General features: G+C 31.1%; 1 protein-coding gene across 5 annotated transcripts in view; it reads right to left on the minus strand.

The window, feature by feature from the left end:
* Positions 1 to 18,940, minus strand: part of LOC117167684 (PI-PLC X domain-containing protein 1-like) — a 30,002-nt gene that overhangs the window by 9,395 nt on the left and 1,667 nt on the right. For 3 of the 5 annotated variants that reach the window (XM_033352802.1, XM_033352799.1, XM_033352803.1), the window contains exons 3-5: positions 12,353 to 12,530; positions 11,547 to 11,801; positions 6,458 to 6,666 (exon numbers count right to left, since the gene is read on the minus strand). In XM_033352802.1, the coding sequence (XP_033208693.1) occupies positions 6,458 to 6,666; positions 11,547 to 11,801; positions 12,353 to 12,443 (555 nt within the window). In that variant the 5' untranslated portion in view covers positions 12,444 to 12,530. Of the gene's footprint in view, positions 1 to 6,457; positions 6,667 to 11,546; positions 11,802 to 12,352; positions 12,531 to 12,613; positions 12,962 to 13,062; positions 13,678 to 18,940 lie in introns of those variants that run through there. The other 2 variants (XM_033352801.1, XM_033352800.1) reach the window with 2 other exon arrangements.

Below are 18,940 nucleotides of genomic sequence, written 5' to 3' on the forward strand. Positions count from 1 at the left end.
TTAGTTCTGAATTTTTCAAAAAAAAAAATTCTAAAATCGGTGCATAATTGCGTTCTAAATGTCATTTTGAACCTCGTTTTCCGATTTCACCCCACTGTGGGCCGCCAGGGTACTTTTTTTAAAGGTTTGACGGTACCAGGGTACTTGTTTACATAACTGGCGGCGCCAAGCCTCTTTTCTTGCCACACGGAAAAATTTTCAAGTTATGGGTCATCCATAAAATACGTTAACAATTTTGGACTTTTTTACCCCCTCCCCCCCCCCTAAAGTAACTTAGATTAACCTTAGTAACTTAGATTTTTAACCAAGAAAGATGACTTTTCTACTTATAAATGATGAATTTTCAACAAGAGTAGAGTTTTTAAATTAAAAAGTCGAATGCTTTAGAAAAGTGGTCTTTTAAATCTGACAAAATGAATTTATAACAAAATATACCAATTTTCAAAGAAATAGTTGAATTTTCGACCAAATTGTTGAATTTTTAACTTAAGCAATAAATTAACAGGATAAAGTTTCAACCAGAAATAGAATAGCTAAATTTGCAGAAAAAAGCAATTTTTAATTAAAAAAATGAATTTACAACCAAATTATTTAATCTTAAAGCCAATAAGGAATATCTGTAAAAAAAACGTAGAATTTTCAACCCAAAAATATTATTTTTTCAAACAAAAAATTTAATTTTCAAGGCAAAAAGATACATTTTGTACAAAACAGTAGATTTTTTAACATAAAAGTTAACTTTAGCACAAATAGTTAAATTTTCAACTATAATTATGAATCCCTAATAAAAAAATTATTTTTGTTTACACAGTACTTCAACTTTAAATCTAATAATATTAATCGATTTTTCAACCAAAAAATATGAGTTCTCAATTAAGCATGTAACGGTTGATATTTCAATCAAACAATTGCATTTTTGTCCAAAAAGGATAAATTTCCAATCGAGAATATTAAATAACTACTAAGAAATACGAATTTTGAACAAAATACATGAATTTTCAACCAAAAAGTTAAACCTTTAACTATAAAAGATAAGCGTTCAACCAAAAATGGAAACGAATTAATCACTAAACAATACCATTTTTAACCAAACGATATGAATTTAGAATAAAAAATACTTATAACAGTAGTCTTTCCAATACAAAATTTAAGTTCCAAATGATATCTAAGTTTGTGAGATTATTTTCACTTATATCCCCCCCCCCCTCCACCTTGTTACCAATTTTAGTTTTTAGACCCACCCCTCTCAAACTTGTAACGTAGTTTTATGGAAAGTACCGACTATACTATAGTAACTGTGAGCATGGGACTATTTTTTTTTTGACTTAGCATGAATGCCTTTCATTGTTCTGAGATTGAGACCTGCTACAATAACTGAAGTTATGAAGGTATGACACAATTAAATTTAAATGAGCTGAATCAATTTCGTAATATAATTTTGGAAATATGGAAAAAAAGTTCATAAAAATCGGGTAATATTTTCACTAAATTTGCCCAAGAAAATACATTACTGGATTACTTTGCAGCGTAACAAAAGTGCAATAACTTTTGAAGTTAAGAACCGATTTTTTTCTATCTTTTTCTAATGCTCTCGTCATAGTCCAGAAAATCTAACGCTGCCTATTAAAATTCGCTAATGAATATTTAACTAAATTTTCCATTTTTCCGGCTCGGCTCTAATTTTCTTATAATGGAAAGGTCGAGCGCGACAAGCCAGCACATGCCCGCATCACAGGCTGTCAAGTGCCCCCCCCCTTGGGTTTAAGTATTATGAAAAAAATTGAGGGTGGCGGCCCTACCGCTCCCCATAAATATCGAAAAAAGTTTGGGAATCGCTGGACTACACCACTGCCTATCATAAGTAAATTGTGGCACAGAAAAGAATTGAAGAGTAGCACAGCAAAACGAATCCATCCACGTTTGAACGATGATCAAGAGCCAAAAAAAGTTCTATAAAATCTGATTTTCAATTTAATTAAAAACTAAGAAAATAATTTCTAGATTCAAAATTGGCGGCAGAAAATCGCCGCTAAGTGCAATAAGAAGAAAAATCCGCAAATCTTTTTCTTTGAGAGAACTATGTGTTTTAAACTTTTCTTGGATTGGCGGTGCAATTTTCAACAGATTTTAATTAAATTTGCCTGCAAGCCGTAAAATGTAAAACTATATGAATTTGCTAAAGAAATTAATGCGATAAATTCAAAACTTAAAAATTTTCACTTTCGAAAACTATAAAAAAATTGAATTTTTCTTCTTTGTCAAGTGCTACAGACAAAACTTAGCAAACCGATTGACGCAAAATTTTAACTGGATGTTAAGGAATTTATAAATATGAAAAATTTACTCTAAAATTATTGTTCACGTCTATCGAAAATTCTGCGGCACCGATTAGCACGAAACTTTAACTAAACATGTGCAGATTTGTTTGATAAATTATAGTGCTTTTAGGTTAAAAAAATGTGTTTATCCTTTGCGCACGGCTACAGCAAAATCTCCTGAACCGATTAACGTATAATTTTAATTGCAAGTGTGCAGTCATATTTTCCCGTGCTGTCTTTCATAATTTTGTAATATCTTTAACCTTTTGAAAATTGGTTGTCTATTTTATCATACAAAATGGAATTTATCATATTTACGCCCGAGCGAACCCATATTTATTGGCCTGATTTTATATAATGTAACATTGTATACATTTGTATTATGTAAAATTGAATTTATTAATGTCAGAGTGATTTATTTTGTGATTTTACCCTTCAATTGATGATCGCTATATTTTAGGGTGAGTCGAAAAACCTGATTTTTTAGATCTTGAAACTTAATGCAGTGCGTTAACTTTGTTTAAATGGAATGAAAGGAACATGCCATTCTTCTGTTATTGAACAATGAAATTTTATTCATAGTCCGCAGAGTGCAAGAATCGCTCAAAAAATGCCGAAATCCCTATTTTTTCCTGATTTTCATATGAAGAAAAAAGTTTGTGATGCTATCAATATAATTGAATATTTCTTCGGTTAAAACTGAAGGAATTTTGCGCCCAACCCCGAGTAAAAATGCTTCGACTTGAGTTCGACTTGAATTGCCCCCAATCAAGACATGCTGTAGTCGAAAAGTTCGACTTGAGCATGTCTCAGTTTAGAGACGGAGCCAGACTTCAATATTTTGGAGACGAACCAAGACATAACCAAGTCGAATCATTTTTACTCGGAACATTATCAATTTAAAAAAAGTACAATTACCCAAATCCAAAACAATGATTTGTGCGCATTTTCAAATAATCCTATAACAATTTCACCATTTTTTCCCATTTTTAATTTTAAATGACTATTCACAGAAAAAACTATACATACTATAAAATTAGTCAAAACTTAGGAATAAGAGCCATTAACGACTTGAAGACATTCGCCGGTTTCAAAAAATTTGTTGGCATTAATTTGTCGTCCCAAAAGGCCACGTTTCAAGTTTAAAAAATTGGATCTTTCGAATCACCCTATTATACTTATCTTACCTCAAACAGTATAATATTTAAATAAAACAATTTAAAATTATACAATTCCGTAGTAGAAGACATCAAAATTGTTCAAATTTAATATCTTCTGCTACGGAATTGTATAATTATAAATGTCATTTTAAATGCCAAAGTCTTCAAAGAGAAAAATAATTCAAATTTAACATTTTCAGCCTGAGTTTGTTCAAATTTAAAAGATTCAAAATTAAGGGCACGTGATACTTACAGTTTCCCCGGCTTTTTTCCACAAAAATGAAATTTTTTAAAAACTGAATTCGGAGATGCTATAAAATATTATAACGGACGTCCCCATATTCTTTTTTCAGGGAAAATAACAAAAAAATTTATTGTACTAAATCAAAATTTTATGAATATGCGTTATTTTGAGTTTACGTCGTTTTTCATCTCTGCCTTTCCGATAATCTGGACATTATTTTTGAAATAAACTTTTTTGATTGGTTGCAAAAAGGTTAATTCCGGGAGATTAGTTACTATGTTTATTTGTAAGTCCAAAATTTCCGGCCAAAAATATTGTGTAGTTTGGAAGTAACGCTCGGGTGAATTGTAACACACATAACCTCGAAATATACACGCACGTTGTTAGCAATATCAAAAAGTTTTTGATAAAAAAACACAATAAAAAGTGTGCGGGGACGTCCGTTAGCATGTTCGCTATCATTTCCCAAATTTTGAAGGCAAAATATTTGTTATCCTAGGAAAAAAGCCGGGGGAATCTAACACTGAAAAAATCGATACTATTTCCTAAGCGCTATGCAAATTAATCACATTTTGATCAATTAAAACTTTTTTGAATTAACCTACAAAAAAAGTGTGTGTGGACGTCCGTTAGCATGTTCGCTATCATTTCACAAATTTTTAAGACAAAATATTTATTATTCTAGAAAAAAAAGCCGGGGGAACCTAAAACTGGTAAAATCGACAATTTTCTAAGTATCACATGCCCTTAAATAATTCTGCATTAAAGCGGGCAATCAAAATTTGATAGGTTGAAAAGGCAGCATTGTAATTGTATAAGATTGAGTCCTTATAACCTTTCAACCTAAGCTTATTCAATTTTGTGTATTCATTCATTTAACTATTAAGATCTTTCAACTGGAAACTGTAGAATTTTGAGCCATTATAATTCTAAATAAGATGGTTGTTAAGAGTTTTCGATTAAAAATTATACAGCTTGAATCGTTTTTAATTCAAACAATTTTTTTAATCAGGGGAAATAAGCACATTGTTAAATATAACGAGTGTTGAAAAAAAATCAATGTGCGTCTTAAAAATAATGGTATATCATGGATAGCTTATTTTAATTTTTAGCAATATTATATAAAACTCCATTTTTGGATGTTTCTTGTTAAAACAAAGACAAATTTGCAAAAAATAAATGGTTGATTAACTAATTCCATAATGTCAATTTATCTACCAAGCTATTTATTCCAAATACAATTGCAGATCATATTTAAAAAACAGAACAAGCCATCAATGATGAAGGGGAAACATCAAATAAGTAATGTTAAATAAACAAATACAGATTAACGTATTTTTTCTATAATACATCCTCAAAATTATATTTCTGGTTAACTAACTAATTCTACGTCAACTACATTAAATATTAAATTTAAAAAATACAATTTTTTCCCACACTATTTTCGACTGGAAAACATCTTTCAAAATTGAAAGAACCAGAATACACATGCTATACAAAATCACCAACTTTTCAAAAAAAAAGTTGTTTAATTTATTCTATTCCGATTTACAGTCTTTAAATTAGTATACGTATATATACATGGTGCTGATTCATTTAAAACAAACTCTTATGAAACTTGGGTTTTTATAGAAAAAATATTACTTGAAAAAATGTACATTCAGATTGAGAAACATTGTTTATTTTAAACATTACTTCCCGCAAGTTTTAAAATGTCAAAAATTCTTTTAAAAATTCTACATGCAAATTTTTTGAATATGGAATGGAAATTCGTAAAAGTGTAGAAGTCTGATTAGTATACAGCAATTTTAAAGTGTGAAACCTTGAAAGCAATTTGAGACTTAACAAATGATAAGTGTTCAATCTTTAGGCACCTACTTTAAATTTTAAAAGCTTGAATTATTTATAAGTTGAAAATTAAGTAAATAGGGGCACTCACTTGAGTTAGTTAAAATAATGTTATCAAAAATTATATAAATTAAGAATATATAACAAAATATATTTTTTTGTATATTCTAAATATGTCACTTTAAATGTTTAATTTTTGCTTAGGATGTTAATTTAAAATCCAATTCTAAATTCAAAGATTTTGAAAACTTTTTAAACACGTTATGCACTTGAATTATAAAAAATAAGAAACAATAACAAATTTGTAATTTATTGAAACGAATATTAATAGGATCCTTTGATATGAAAGTGTGCATGAAATTTTTTAATTTTTTAATAAAAAATCTAATTCTTGAATATGTGGCATTTATACACTTTTGCTGTATCACCTTAAATTATTCACTGTACTCAAAAATTATTGAGTTGGTATCAAAATAATTCCCAACGATAATTTTCTAATATTCAAAATACGATACAATTCCAGTTTTAAGAATATTAAAACTCGAATTCTGAACTTCCGGAAGTTTAAACAATTATTTCAGACTATAAGATATTTTGAACTAATATATTTGGGCGATACCTTCAAAATCAAAATACCTCTTCAAATAATAAAACTAATACATATTACAAACTAGCGAATTTTTTCTACACTTTCTAAAGCTTTTTAAACAATATCTCAATATCTCAAGTTTTTCTATGGACATGGATAATTATTATTGAATAGGCTGAAATTTGATTCAAGCTTCCCTTAATGATAGATATTTAGAAGTCTCTGCAAAACAATACAATATTTAAAAAATATTTTAGCCCATTTTTGAATAATTTGAAATTTTATACGAGTTTCATACCTGGGTTATGACGTATTTCGTAACTAAAGTTTCGGGCAATATAAAATTGGTTTTCGCATAAGCGGAAGAATCATGTGTTCCAGGTAGAAAAAGATCTCGCATTCTTCGACGCCCCAGAATATTTTTCATATCAGACATCCAAGTTGGCTGTGTTTTCAAACAATTTTCTTTCCTCACCATCCCAGTACGCAACCAAGCAACATGGTATTCTAGATAAAAAGTTTAAATTTTTTTAAAAGTTGTCTCGAAAATTTGAAATGAAAAAATTCCCTCAAGACAAATTCTTACAAATATTTCAAACGTGCCAACAAAAAACTATTTTAAGTCGCTCCTGAAAAAAAGATTCTATAAAATACTGGAGGACCATGATAATTGATATGCAATGGTTCTTATCAACAAAAGTTCATGAACTTGATAAGGACCATACATTTTATGTACTGATATACCCAAGAACCAATAAATGCGTTTCAGTTTTCCATATAGGTCCAATATGGAAATTAAGGTGTTAATTATTTATTTTGCACTTTACATTAAAATGGTAAAATTCGTAAATTTTTAAACTAAGTTTGGAATTTTTTAGTTTTTAATGTTTCAAGCTTGAATTCATTAATTTTGCAAGTTTCCAATTAAAAAGAATTATTTTACATAAATTGAATTTTTTGGTAACAAAATCTATACAATCACTTTGAATATCTAATTTAAAATTTCAATGGTTTGGTTTAAATGTAAGTCAATTTGGAATTGAATAATTTTAGAATTAAATATTCGAAATTCTTTAGTTTCAATATTAAACCTACAAAATTATCTAGTTCTGTAAATTTTTCGAAACGGTAGAATGTCAAATTGAAAGACTTGATAGTTCCACATTTTTATGGATTTGTAATCGAACAATTTTGAATTTAAATGTCTCCAAAATAAATGCAAAACAAAGACAAATTAAGACAATAATTTCTCAAATTCAAGCCCTAAAAATAAGAACATTTTAGAGCCGAGCATTAAAAATTCAATTGAAAGGCTTAAAATTATGCTATTTAAAAAATTTGAATTAATTGCGATCTAAATAGCATCCTTAATGAATTGTTAAAGATTAAACGATTAGAAATTAAAATGTTCAAAATTATGTTCTTCAAAATCAATATAGATAAAAATAGTACTATTTGAAATTGATACCTCAGTAATTGAATAATTTGTTAAATTATGAATGGTTACAATTTTAAGGTTCTGAATTTTCATGTTGAAAGCTGAATTTTCCATTTTTTCCTCTGATAAGTTTTAATTTTGCAATTAAAATTGAATTGGTTGAATTTTGAAAAGCTTAATCAACAATTTGAATATTGTGAATTTTGAAACAATTCAAATTTACTTAAATTAATTGAAAATGTAAAGAGTTAAGAATGACAAAGTCTTAATATCACAATTCTTGGTACATAAAATCTTGGTCTGTAGTCAGTGAGGTTCGGATTCGTTTAATTTTCAACAATACGTAGTAGAAATTTTGATATTTTTAATGTTTCTCATTTAATATTACTTCATTTTTCACTTTTTTCAAATCATTCAATTTTAAAGATTTAAAATTGAAATTTTTTCCATTTTGAAAGGTGAATTTACTTTCTAAGTCTAGAAAAAATTTCTTATCAATTTTAATAATAAACTATAACTTATTGATCATTTAAAATTCAAGAATTTCAGAAACTTTGACTTTGGAAAATTTAATTTAGTTGTCAACTTTAAATTGTAAAGTTTTGATTGCTTCGAAATAAAAATTATTTAATTCTAAACCATCATGTTATGAACCTATAACGCCCCCCAAAAAGTCAATGTTAGATAGCCCTTTACTGAACGGTGTCAGATGCTGACAGATTATTATTTCCAAACGCCACCAAACTGAGAGATTACTAGTTCCCCAAATGCATATTATAAACATCACGGCTCACATATCAAACGGCCCTACAATCTCACAACATGCTGATTTCGAATGAGCTACCGTACATCACTCGTATGGTTAGAGAGTCACTCATGTACAGGGCAATGTTCGCAAGGACATGGTTTTACAACTCATCCTGCAAACATCGATCTCCCCGTAAAGAACTGTCTGCCCTTACTTGTGATGAAATTTACTATTAATTCAAAAGTTAAAAATCTTCAACTATTCAATTTCAAATGCTTTAAATCAAAAATAATATTTAATTTCAATTCCTTTGGATTTTAAATGATCCGATTTTCAAAATTCTAATCTGAAAATATTAAATTGTTATTTTATTGAAAGTGTTTTCGAAATTTTAATCTAAAATAATACAATTTCCAGATCCTTTAATTCAAATTCAAATTTTTAGATTTTAAACGTTTTGAATTAGAAATTATACAATGTCGACTCCTTTCTACAGTGTCATAAAAAAAGTTAAGCATGACTTACACCTCAACTTACATAGCCTTACTTGAAGTATTTTCGATAAATAGGGGCCAAGAAGGCATCTGGAAAACAACGATCTATTTTCAATTTTTGACCCATTTTCGATTCTCAACTTTCACTTTCTGCATGCTTAACCCTCCGTTCACACACAGGGGATTTTAAGGCATAAACGATTTTTTAAAATAGAATATCTAGTCTTTGGGAAAGTATGGAAGTTCGTTTCCCCCCCTCTAAAAAATCTAGGTAGTAATAGCCTCAAGTCCTGTGAGTTCGTCAGTTAACCTTGAGCGGTGCGAGGTGAAAGCGCGTACCGTGACATAAAAGTCTTTGTGTGTAAACCGCGTGTGTGTTTTCACAAGTTAGTGAACATTAATTATTTTGCTTTATTTCATATTTTCTGGAATTTATATGAGTAACATAAAGTTTTCATGTAATTCTGGACTATTTTTGTACAATAAATATGCATTAACATTCAATATCCTGCTTTTTCTATGGAATTACCTGGATAAATCACTGTAAAATATTCTTATTTTTCAGGTCTTTAAATAATTCCACTTTTTCAAGCCGCAGCTAATAGTCCCATATTTTCTGGTGAAGGTCATAGTCTAAGCTATAAAACCATGTAATGATTAAAAAAAAATTGTTTTTTTACAAAGTTATACATTTTTTAACAAGTATCGATTTCTTTTCTATATTTTTTTCAAATTAAAATTTTTATTATTAAAAGTTTTAAACGATTGACACTAAAAACAATCGGATCGTGTAGAAGACACCTCAAAAAATAATCTTGAACTTTACTCGATTTTTTGAAAGCCAGAAACAGTTCAAAAACTGAATAGGAATTCAAAGTCCCTGGTGTGTAAACAGAAGGTGGGGACCAAAAGTGTGCAAACGGAGGGTTAAACTGAGACAAAGAACATAATGAAATAGTTACTGGTTCTCGAATTATCATGAAAAATGTGGAAACGTGACCAAGATTAAAATCGGTTGAACGAGTGGTGACAGCAGCCTTTCATCTATTGTTTTCCTTGGCACGCTTCCACATTTTTCACAATCATTCGAGATTCAGTAAACATTTCATTATGTTTCTGGTCTCACTTTAAAGAGCAGATTTTAAGGGAGTAGTACAGGAACTTTTCTTCAAAAAATCGTTTTTCCAAAAATGAAAATTTCTTGTCCTAAACATATGTAGAAATGCTGTGGAAGTGGTTATTTTGTTCGGAAAATTAAGGAACATCTAAAAAAATCATAAATTTTTCTATGTAATTTATAAGAAAAAAAAACTTAAATGCGCTTTTCTCGAAACAATATTTTTCGACCTGGTTGACATGATTAAAAAAAGCTACCGGACCGATAGGTCTGAAATATTTACAGCTTATTCTGCTCATGTGTGCTTATCGTTCGAACCGACAGAACTATTATTGTTTAATATTTAACCCCTTTTTAAACACTTTATGGTAAAAAAAAGTTGCAAAATTTTCAAATTCGCCATTTTGTATTATTTTTTCGGATTTTAATTTCTGCGATCTCGACCATAACTGCAACTCTACTCTTCAATAATATTGCGAATTTTTTTATTTCCGATGCTTAGAAATGAAGACATCATGTCAACCAGATTTTAGCAGGGCTAACTTCAGGCAGCCGTACCAGCCATATCTACGATGGAATTAAAACAAAAATAAAGTTTTCTAATAATATTTGATATCAATATTTACGTGTAAAAAGTTTGCATCAATAAAATAATTATTAGTATGAAAAAATTCTTTAAAAAAACCCTTCAAAGTTGCTGTACTAACCCCTTAAACTTTAATCAAATAAAAGTTAAAATTTTTTTCATTCTGTTTTCTAAAGCATGCAGCAAGTGAAAGTTTAGAATCGATAATTGGTCAAAAACGTAAAATAAGTCGAATTTAAATAAGCTTTCTAATGGTCTTTATATATCCCTATCGTAAGTTCTCACTAAGGTATCTATGAAAAAAAAAAGAAACATGTTTTTACTTTCAATACGAGTTTTTTAGCTGACTGACAATTGTGGTCAGTACTGTAATAAAATGACCTAGTTTTCAAAACTTCAGTTCATTTCAATTAAAATATTGTCCTTTTTCACAATTTGAAATCATTCAATATATTTTTCTTCAATTTCAAGCGTATTTAATTCGAAATGATTAATTATTGTTTCAGAAATTTCACAATTTGTTAATTATGGATTTTTAAATTCGTCATCATTTTAATCTTAAGAAATAAGAATGCAAGGATGTTGAACGCGCTTTGTGCGTGTGCGATTGCTGCTAGTTTGTTATAAATGCCCCCAAACATCTTTTTTTAAATATTTAATAAGCGTCAGTAACGATAAGGACATTGACGCCAGATCCAGATACTTTATACCTGTTCACTGTTCAGGTTGAGTAAGCAAAAAGTCCTGAGCTATGACGCAAATGGAGTGTCTGATAAAAGTGAAGAGAGGAGAGAAATATGAAAAGAAAAGAAAAATTGGAATGAAAAAAGGAAGATGCACAACCCGACTGATTTGAACTCGAATTTGATAGCTCGGTTGATGGCTAAACCCAATGGAATATTTACGCGTCTTCGTTTAGCGTCTTTGGACTTGGGAAACATATACTGTTTTCTAAAAGCAGGTAAAAAATATAAAGAAAAAATTAAATGTTTAAAATCACTCACTTAAGCACTGTTTTGTGAAAGTAAGATTTGAAGTTGGAATAAAATCAGCCTGTATTCCTGTTTTAACAATTCCACTTTGGCTGTCTGGGTGAATGATGAAAATCGGCTCAAGATCATCCCTTGGTTTTTCCGTATAAAGCCCAATTTCATCTCCTACACGGTACTTTGCATGGTTCCAATAAATTTCAATTTCTCTATATGTTTCCGTCGATAAAACTGGCGAAATAAGTAGACCAACGTACGAATCCTCGAATTCTAGAAATAATTTAAAATTACACCACTTGTCTGCATTTTTATAACTTGAATCGTCAAAAGTTCGAGTTTGGAAATTTATATTACTTTTTAAATTGAAATTATTTGGGAAATACTGATTTTTTTATAATAATAAGAACTGGTATTGTATCCTATAATTCAGAGAATTTTTTTTCTGAATTCTTATTTTTTTATAATAGATTAGGTATCTGAAAACAAGAATTGTACTGTTTTTATTTTTCCTTGAATACTACTTGTTATAAATAACCACTGATAAAGAGAAACCCGGGAAATTGTTTTGCATGAGCATCACATTATCATCGTATCCATTTCGTTACACAATCGATTGGCACGTTTAAAATTTAAATTACAGAATGTAAATATTATGCTTTGCCTGCATAAAATTACTGCTGATATTATTGTTATTTTGTAATAACTTTTTCTTGTATTTTTCCGAAAAGAAATCTCTTAGGAGATTTTAAGGACAGGTAATTATTCTATAAAGTGATGTTCATTTTATTTTTTATTTGACCAAAAAATAATGTTTATCTTACCATCAGTGGAATTGCTGATACATTCATAAGGCGCACAATGAACGAATGAAAGGCTGATAATAAAAGCTACAAAAACCAATAATTTGTCCATTTTAAAGTATTTTCATATACTTATTTTGCAGACTCTTAAAACCACCTCAATTCTTCTTTCCATGAGTAAGTAAGTTTATCGTATTCACTAAAAAAATCATACAGATTAAAAAAATGTTTCTTCTCTTTTAGTAAGCTTGAAGAGCATAACAAAATATGCAAGAAATTTACGTTTGGCATATTTTATTTTAATTCTAATTTTCATTTTGAGGACAAATCCGATCGTTTCGACTATTTCTTTTGAAGCGGTTAGAACCAGTCGGAACGACAAGTTTCACTGGCAAGAGAGAGATGTTTTCTTCGATAAAGGAAATGTTGAATCAAGAGCAATCATTTTAAAAATAATCAGGATACGAAACATCAACCTCGTTCAACTGATTCGACGAAATCAGTCACTTGCGAAAATTACTCTGGGTGAGCACATAGAAATTGTGTCGACATTCCATAACACGTGTCATAGAACATTATATATTATAAACAGAGAAACAATGCCCTTCATTTCTTTTGTTAATTATTTCGCTGTAAAAATAATATTCTCGAGAAGTGGTTAAAAATAAATTGAAAATTTTTCCAAGACTGAAGTTCTTACAAGTTTGTCTTCCTATAAGGGAAAGCTTTACCTGATATTTATAATTGACTGAAAATCACGTATCACACACCACAATTGCTTATTTTTAAATAATGTAGACTAGGAAATAAATTTTTATTTATTCACTATAGAACATTCGCGGTGACATTTAAAAATAAGATGAAAACTATAGTAAACTTCACTATAAAATTCACTTGCACTTTTGAACTAGAACTTTTGGTTTCAATGCCTGTTGGAATAAAGAATGCGACTTTATACTATTCTGATTGGTTGCTTTTTGTTGCAAAAGTCATTTCACTGATGAGCGAGTTTCACTTTCTCATAGACTGGAAACGTAACTCGCGGATGGACATTCGCGTATATCCGTTCTTTATTCAACGAGGCGAGCGACTCAACATCGAGAACAGAGTCACGTATCATCGACCTCATTTATCTGCAGTAAGCTCTTTTGTAGACTTCCGGTCGCGCTACTTAATGCTCCTTCTCATCCCATTATGTCTTTAAGCTCAAGAGTAAACCCTCATTATTATCGCCACTAAGGTATAAGTACTTCTTAAATCTTTTTACATCATCCCCGCTGAGTTTTAAACCAGAATTTTCTGTGTTGGAATAGTCTCTCAAAAAAATTAATCAATGTACGCGACGCGAGCTTACAAGAAAATGTTTCGTAGCCTATTGATACGTTAATTAAGTTCCCCTTCTATCGCCTACTCACCCTTCCACAATTCCCCTCCTCGCACTTCCCCTACCTTTCTTTACTTTCCCTGTCATTACTTCCCCTTTCACTACTACTCCCTACCCTACTTCTACATCATCTACCTCCGACGTCCCCTTCTCACACTTCCCCACCCATCCCTTACTGTCGCACCTATTATTTCCCTCTTCACTGCCCCACAGTTCCATCAGTTCTCACATATTTACTCCCCAATAATTCCCCTCTACTCACTTCACCAAGCTCCCTTACTTCCCCATCCTAACTTCTCCTACTTAACCTCCACTTAATTCCTCATCCTTCATTTTCCATCACTTCCTCTCCCAGGAAAAAAGTACGACAAACGGAAAGCCACCCGACGGCAACTAAAAGGGTTGCTGCTCGGAGTTACGAAACGCTAAAAAGAAAAAAAGTGTAATTCCAGTTATAGGGGTTTTAATGAACTACAAATGATGATTTCCCTTCTCTGTATTTCAAAGGAAATTTAAACCTCTTTTTAGCTTTGTGAATAAAAACGGAATTTCATTTATTTTTATAAAATTTTTATACCACATAAATTTTGCAGACACTTTTGCATTTAAAATATTATTTTTTTTAGTTAGCTTCGAAAAATCTGTTGAAACACATCAGCACATTCTAATGATAAATACATCCGAAAAAAGATTCAAGCTAGAGAAGATCAAAGATTAAAAATTAGGTAAAGATCAGAATTTTAAAAAGTTCATGTTTGGCTTTAAAAAATGTATTTTTATCAGTACATAGATTTTGATTCCTTAGTATCACCAACTTTTTCCACTTAAATGTGAAATGAATTAATATATCCCAATATGAAAATCGAAATTCTTTTGGTTGAGGATTCATATTTTTTGGTTAACAATTATATTATTTATTTGAAAATTTAATTATTTTCTTGAAACTTAATTTATTTTGTTGAAAATTAAACTATTGGTTACAAATTAATTTATTTGTTGAAATTTTATATTTTCGGGTTTAAAATTCAATTGTTTTGTAGAAAATTCGACTTTAAGTGTTGAAAATTCAATAATTTGGTTAACATTTTTTTCTTGATTAAAAAATACTTTTTGATTGAAAATCAACTACTTTGTTGATACTTTATCTTTTTAGCTTGAAAATTAAAAAATTTTGGTGACATTTGATTTTCTTGACTGAAAAACCTTTTTTGATTTAATAATCAACTATTTCGTAGAAAATTTGTGTTTTGGACGAATTCAACTATTTTATATTCATATATAAAATCACTATTGGTAGTAATATAAACTATTAGATTCTTCCCCGGGAATTCGAATTATAAAGTTAAATTTAGCTTGAATGAATACATACAGTTAAAAATAATTATTAATAAAGTACAGTTTTAAATTTTTGATATAATGCGGAGATGATTACTTTTAATCGGTAGGTGTGTGTTACAATTCTTACACTCTGGAATCTGGATTTCTATTGGATTTGGACGCATGACCCAACCTGATGCAAATAACGCGCTGAGAATGCGGCCCACACAGGATAATGTTTGTAACGTTTCACTGAGCACAGCCTCCATCACGAAATTGTGGGGGCCATCAGTTCTAGAAATTTACTAAATCCAAAGTGACCAATTCCAGGTTATAGTGTATAACAAATAAAATTTTGCATGCATGCTATGGCATTCTAACCGAAGTATAAATCTATACCTTACGCTCGCAAATCGACAACCTTAACCATTATGCCATCAGCTAGAAAAAAATGAAAAAAAAACTGAAAACGTCAAAAATAACAAAATTTCCAAGTTATTAACAAAGGGACTTTCCTCTCAGTCCTCTTTATGAAAAATAATTTCTTTTTAAATTCCTAAAATTAAAATTCTCAAAAGAATTAGCAAAACTCACGTGCAGGTGTTTTACAAGTATTTCATATCACACGGAGAAAACGATATCGCATGAATTGAAATATATACCGTCATTCCTGCGCTATATATCGTAATTATCGCATTATAATAGCCTAAAATCCTGATATCGTACATAGCAAGATTTTATATTATATTATTATTTTATTACATCATATATGCGTGGGTTCTAGTAGTGGCCAAGCGATTTTACTGCATTGTAATATCGTACAAAGCTCCGGAACCTACACAGAAAAAACTAAAGTTAAATTTTGTTGCATGTGCAATTTCTCGCTGTTAAAGTTTACATGCTAGTTGGCGACAGTTTATCCTACGATGGAATAAAAGCTGTCGTCTGCTATACGGCGTCCTTATAGCAGCAATGTGAAAACAGAAGAATATGAATGAATTCGAGCTATAAAACAGGACATTAGATTTAAAAAGAACACAGAAAAAACAAAAGTTGAAATTTGTTGCAGGAAAGACTTGCAACGGTTAAAAATGAAACATATTTCGGTGAAAGTTTCACCGAGGTTAGGAAGATAATTCTGAAGAATTAACAAGAGAAAATACGAAAAAAAATTTTCTCACTAATATATCTCCTCTGAAATAATTTACACTATTGGAGATGAATTAGAACTTATTTAATACCATTTAGCAAAAAGCGCAAAAAAAAAACAACTGACAGGTGGGAATCCCCATTTCTCTCAAATTTAATGAAATTAAACGACGATAGATAGCGCTGCAGTCGTAATTCTCACTAAATCTCGAATAAAAATGAAGTGATTATAAGACGAAAGATTATCCAGGCAAGGTTAGAAATCGGAAATTATCTGCGATTCATGTCAAGTTTATCTAGCAACGTTAATTTTTGTTGCGGTGAATCTTTCACCTGGAACCGATGTAAACTTTATCTTTCGCTTTTTCTGTGTGCTTGTATGTTATCATAATGCGCTTTATTTCAATACAAAGGTTTTGCGATATCATTGTGCGATATGTTTTTCTCCGTGCATTACTGTGACCAAATACCGTTGGCTGAACTCTATTTTATCGGTATTTGACCAGTATTGTGTATCATTTCCCTGCCAATAGTAAACCAGTCTAATGCCAAACGTAGGCTGAATACTTATGTTGGTTTAATATCAGCAGTCATGTTTATCAGTACTACGCCAGTAGTAAACCAGTACAGTGAAAACCGTGTATAAACTTTTATGGCTGAAAACTAGTGTCTGTATTTTACCAGTAATTTGTATCAGTACTGTGCAAGTAGTAACAGGGCATATTCTAAGCCTCAATTAGAACTGACCGAATCCCTATTATACGAAAACTAAAAAAAGGATTTGAAAATCCGATTTTTCTGCGCATGGTGTCGTAAATATTAACATAATTATTTGTGTTTGTAGTGCACTGTTGCGTAATTTAAAAAAATGATAGCTAAAATCAATTACTTTTCATGGCTCTTATGTGCTAAAATTTAGGCACGTCAATCCCCTCGCAGCGCAGAATCATTTTTCGGAACGCAAGAATTGAGTTTGCTTAAACTAAAGACCCAGTGTAGTATTACGCCACCCGCTGACTGAACTCATAGCGATTGTCAAGTAGCACTTGCTATGCCAATCGTCAGCTAAACTCCTGTGCCGGTATATCACCAGTAATACATATCTGTAGTGAGTCAATACAACGCCAACTATTGGCTGAACTATTAAGTTGTTATTTTACCAGTAATGAGTATCATTCTTGCGCCAGTAATAAAACAGTATAATGCCAAACCTTGCCTAAACAGTTATGTCAGTATTTTACCATTAATGCGTATAAGTATTGAGCCAGCAGTAAACCGTTGGGGAAACTCCAGCATCTGTAATACATGTTCTACCAGTATTAGCAGTCAGTACTGGACCAGCTAGAAACCAGTACTATGCTGATGCTTGGCACAATACTGGCAGACAATACTGGTATTTTTCCTGCGTAACAACTGGCGTGCGGTAATGCGCCGTCGTGAACGCTGGCTAATCTCCGTTCTTCATTCCCCTGGGACATGGCACTTTATGGTAATAATTTACATCGCTTCAAATTCTTTTTTTATAATATTGTCTGTGGCTTGGTGGATACCAAGTGCTGTAACTTCTTACACGTAACTAAGGTATACTAACTGTCGTTTTCAGTCCAGTGTCGGTAGTTGCCTGCAAATAGCTTTGGAATGAATTCGGGGCATCTAAACGTAAACAGTCAGGGTCGCTTGAAACGTTTTCAATTCGAATGCATGGTATTGCGCAAAATAATTGACTAAGTACTCGCGCACTGCGGCCCTTCAGAGTCTGCAGTCGCAACCGCTCACGCCCTGCTCTTCTGAGAAACTGCTTGGTCCAGCAGTTCTAGGAAGGCCGAGAACGGGGAGACTGAAACCGAGAGTTTGGTGTACTTAAAAAGTTACGTTATTTGAAACTTTTAGGGTGACTTAGTTTGTTGAGGTAGACCAATTAAATTTATTGTGCAAAAATTTATCGCGATATTGCTTATAATAGTGTGCAGCTTATATGTGTGTAAATATGGTATTAGAATAGAAAATCTGGAAACAATTAACACTTTCATTTTTGCGTCCTCAGGGTCAGAACAAGGCTGACTATGTAAGTTTGAATTCCGAAAATTGAAATTCTCGGAAACTCTCCGGGAAAGAGTGCTGAATTATATTTTAACGCGTATGATTCACTAGGTTCTGTACTCGGTCCAGAGGAATGTGAATAACTGAATAATATTTTTGAGCCTATTTAATTTAATTTGGTTAAAATCTATAATAAGTTTTATTATTAAGGAATGTTTAATGTTCCTAAATAGTTTCGTGATGCTACTGTTTCCGCAAGGTTACTTTTCTCAGTGACTGTCGCTTGAGGGCATTCACAACCTTTTTCTGAGACCAAGTCCAACGCGTTACATTACTAGGCAGTCTGATAAGTACCTGAAAATTCAAAGAGATGGCATTAGTATTCACTAATGTGAACCATTTTCATCGAGCTTGATCCTTCAAATGACGCCTGTCAAAACTTCAGCCATTTATGTTTACGCATTTACAAGTTACAGCACTGAGAAGCGACTAACCTCCGAGTTTTTTTTAATATGGAAAAATCTGAGTTTCGAGTTTTGATCAAACACTACTATCTTCGCAACAAAACGATATCCGAGACCAAGGCCAAGATGGATAAGTATTACCCGGACTCTGCCCCGTCGATTGGAACGATTCATAAATGGTTTACCGAGTTTCGTTGTGGCCGTACGAGCACAGTTGATGCTGAACGATCTGGGCGCCCAAAAGAGGTCACTACA

The sequence above is a fragment of the Belonocnema kinseyi genome, chromosome 2 (genome assembly GCF_010883055.1).
Source record: "Belonocnema kinseyi isolate 2016_QV_RU_SX_M_011 chromosome 2, B_treatae_v1, whole genome shotgun sequence".
In the NCBI taxonomy this organism is placed as follows: domain Eukaryota; kingdom Metazoa; phylum Arthropoda; class Insecta; order Hymenoptera; family Cynipidae; genus Belonocnema; species Belonocnema kinseyi.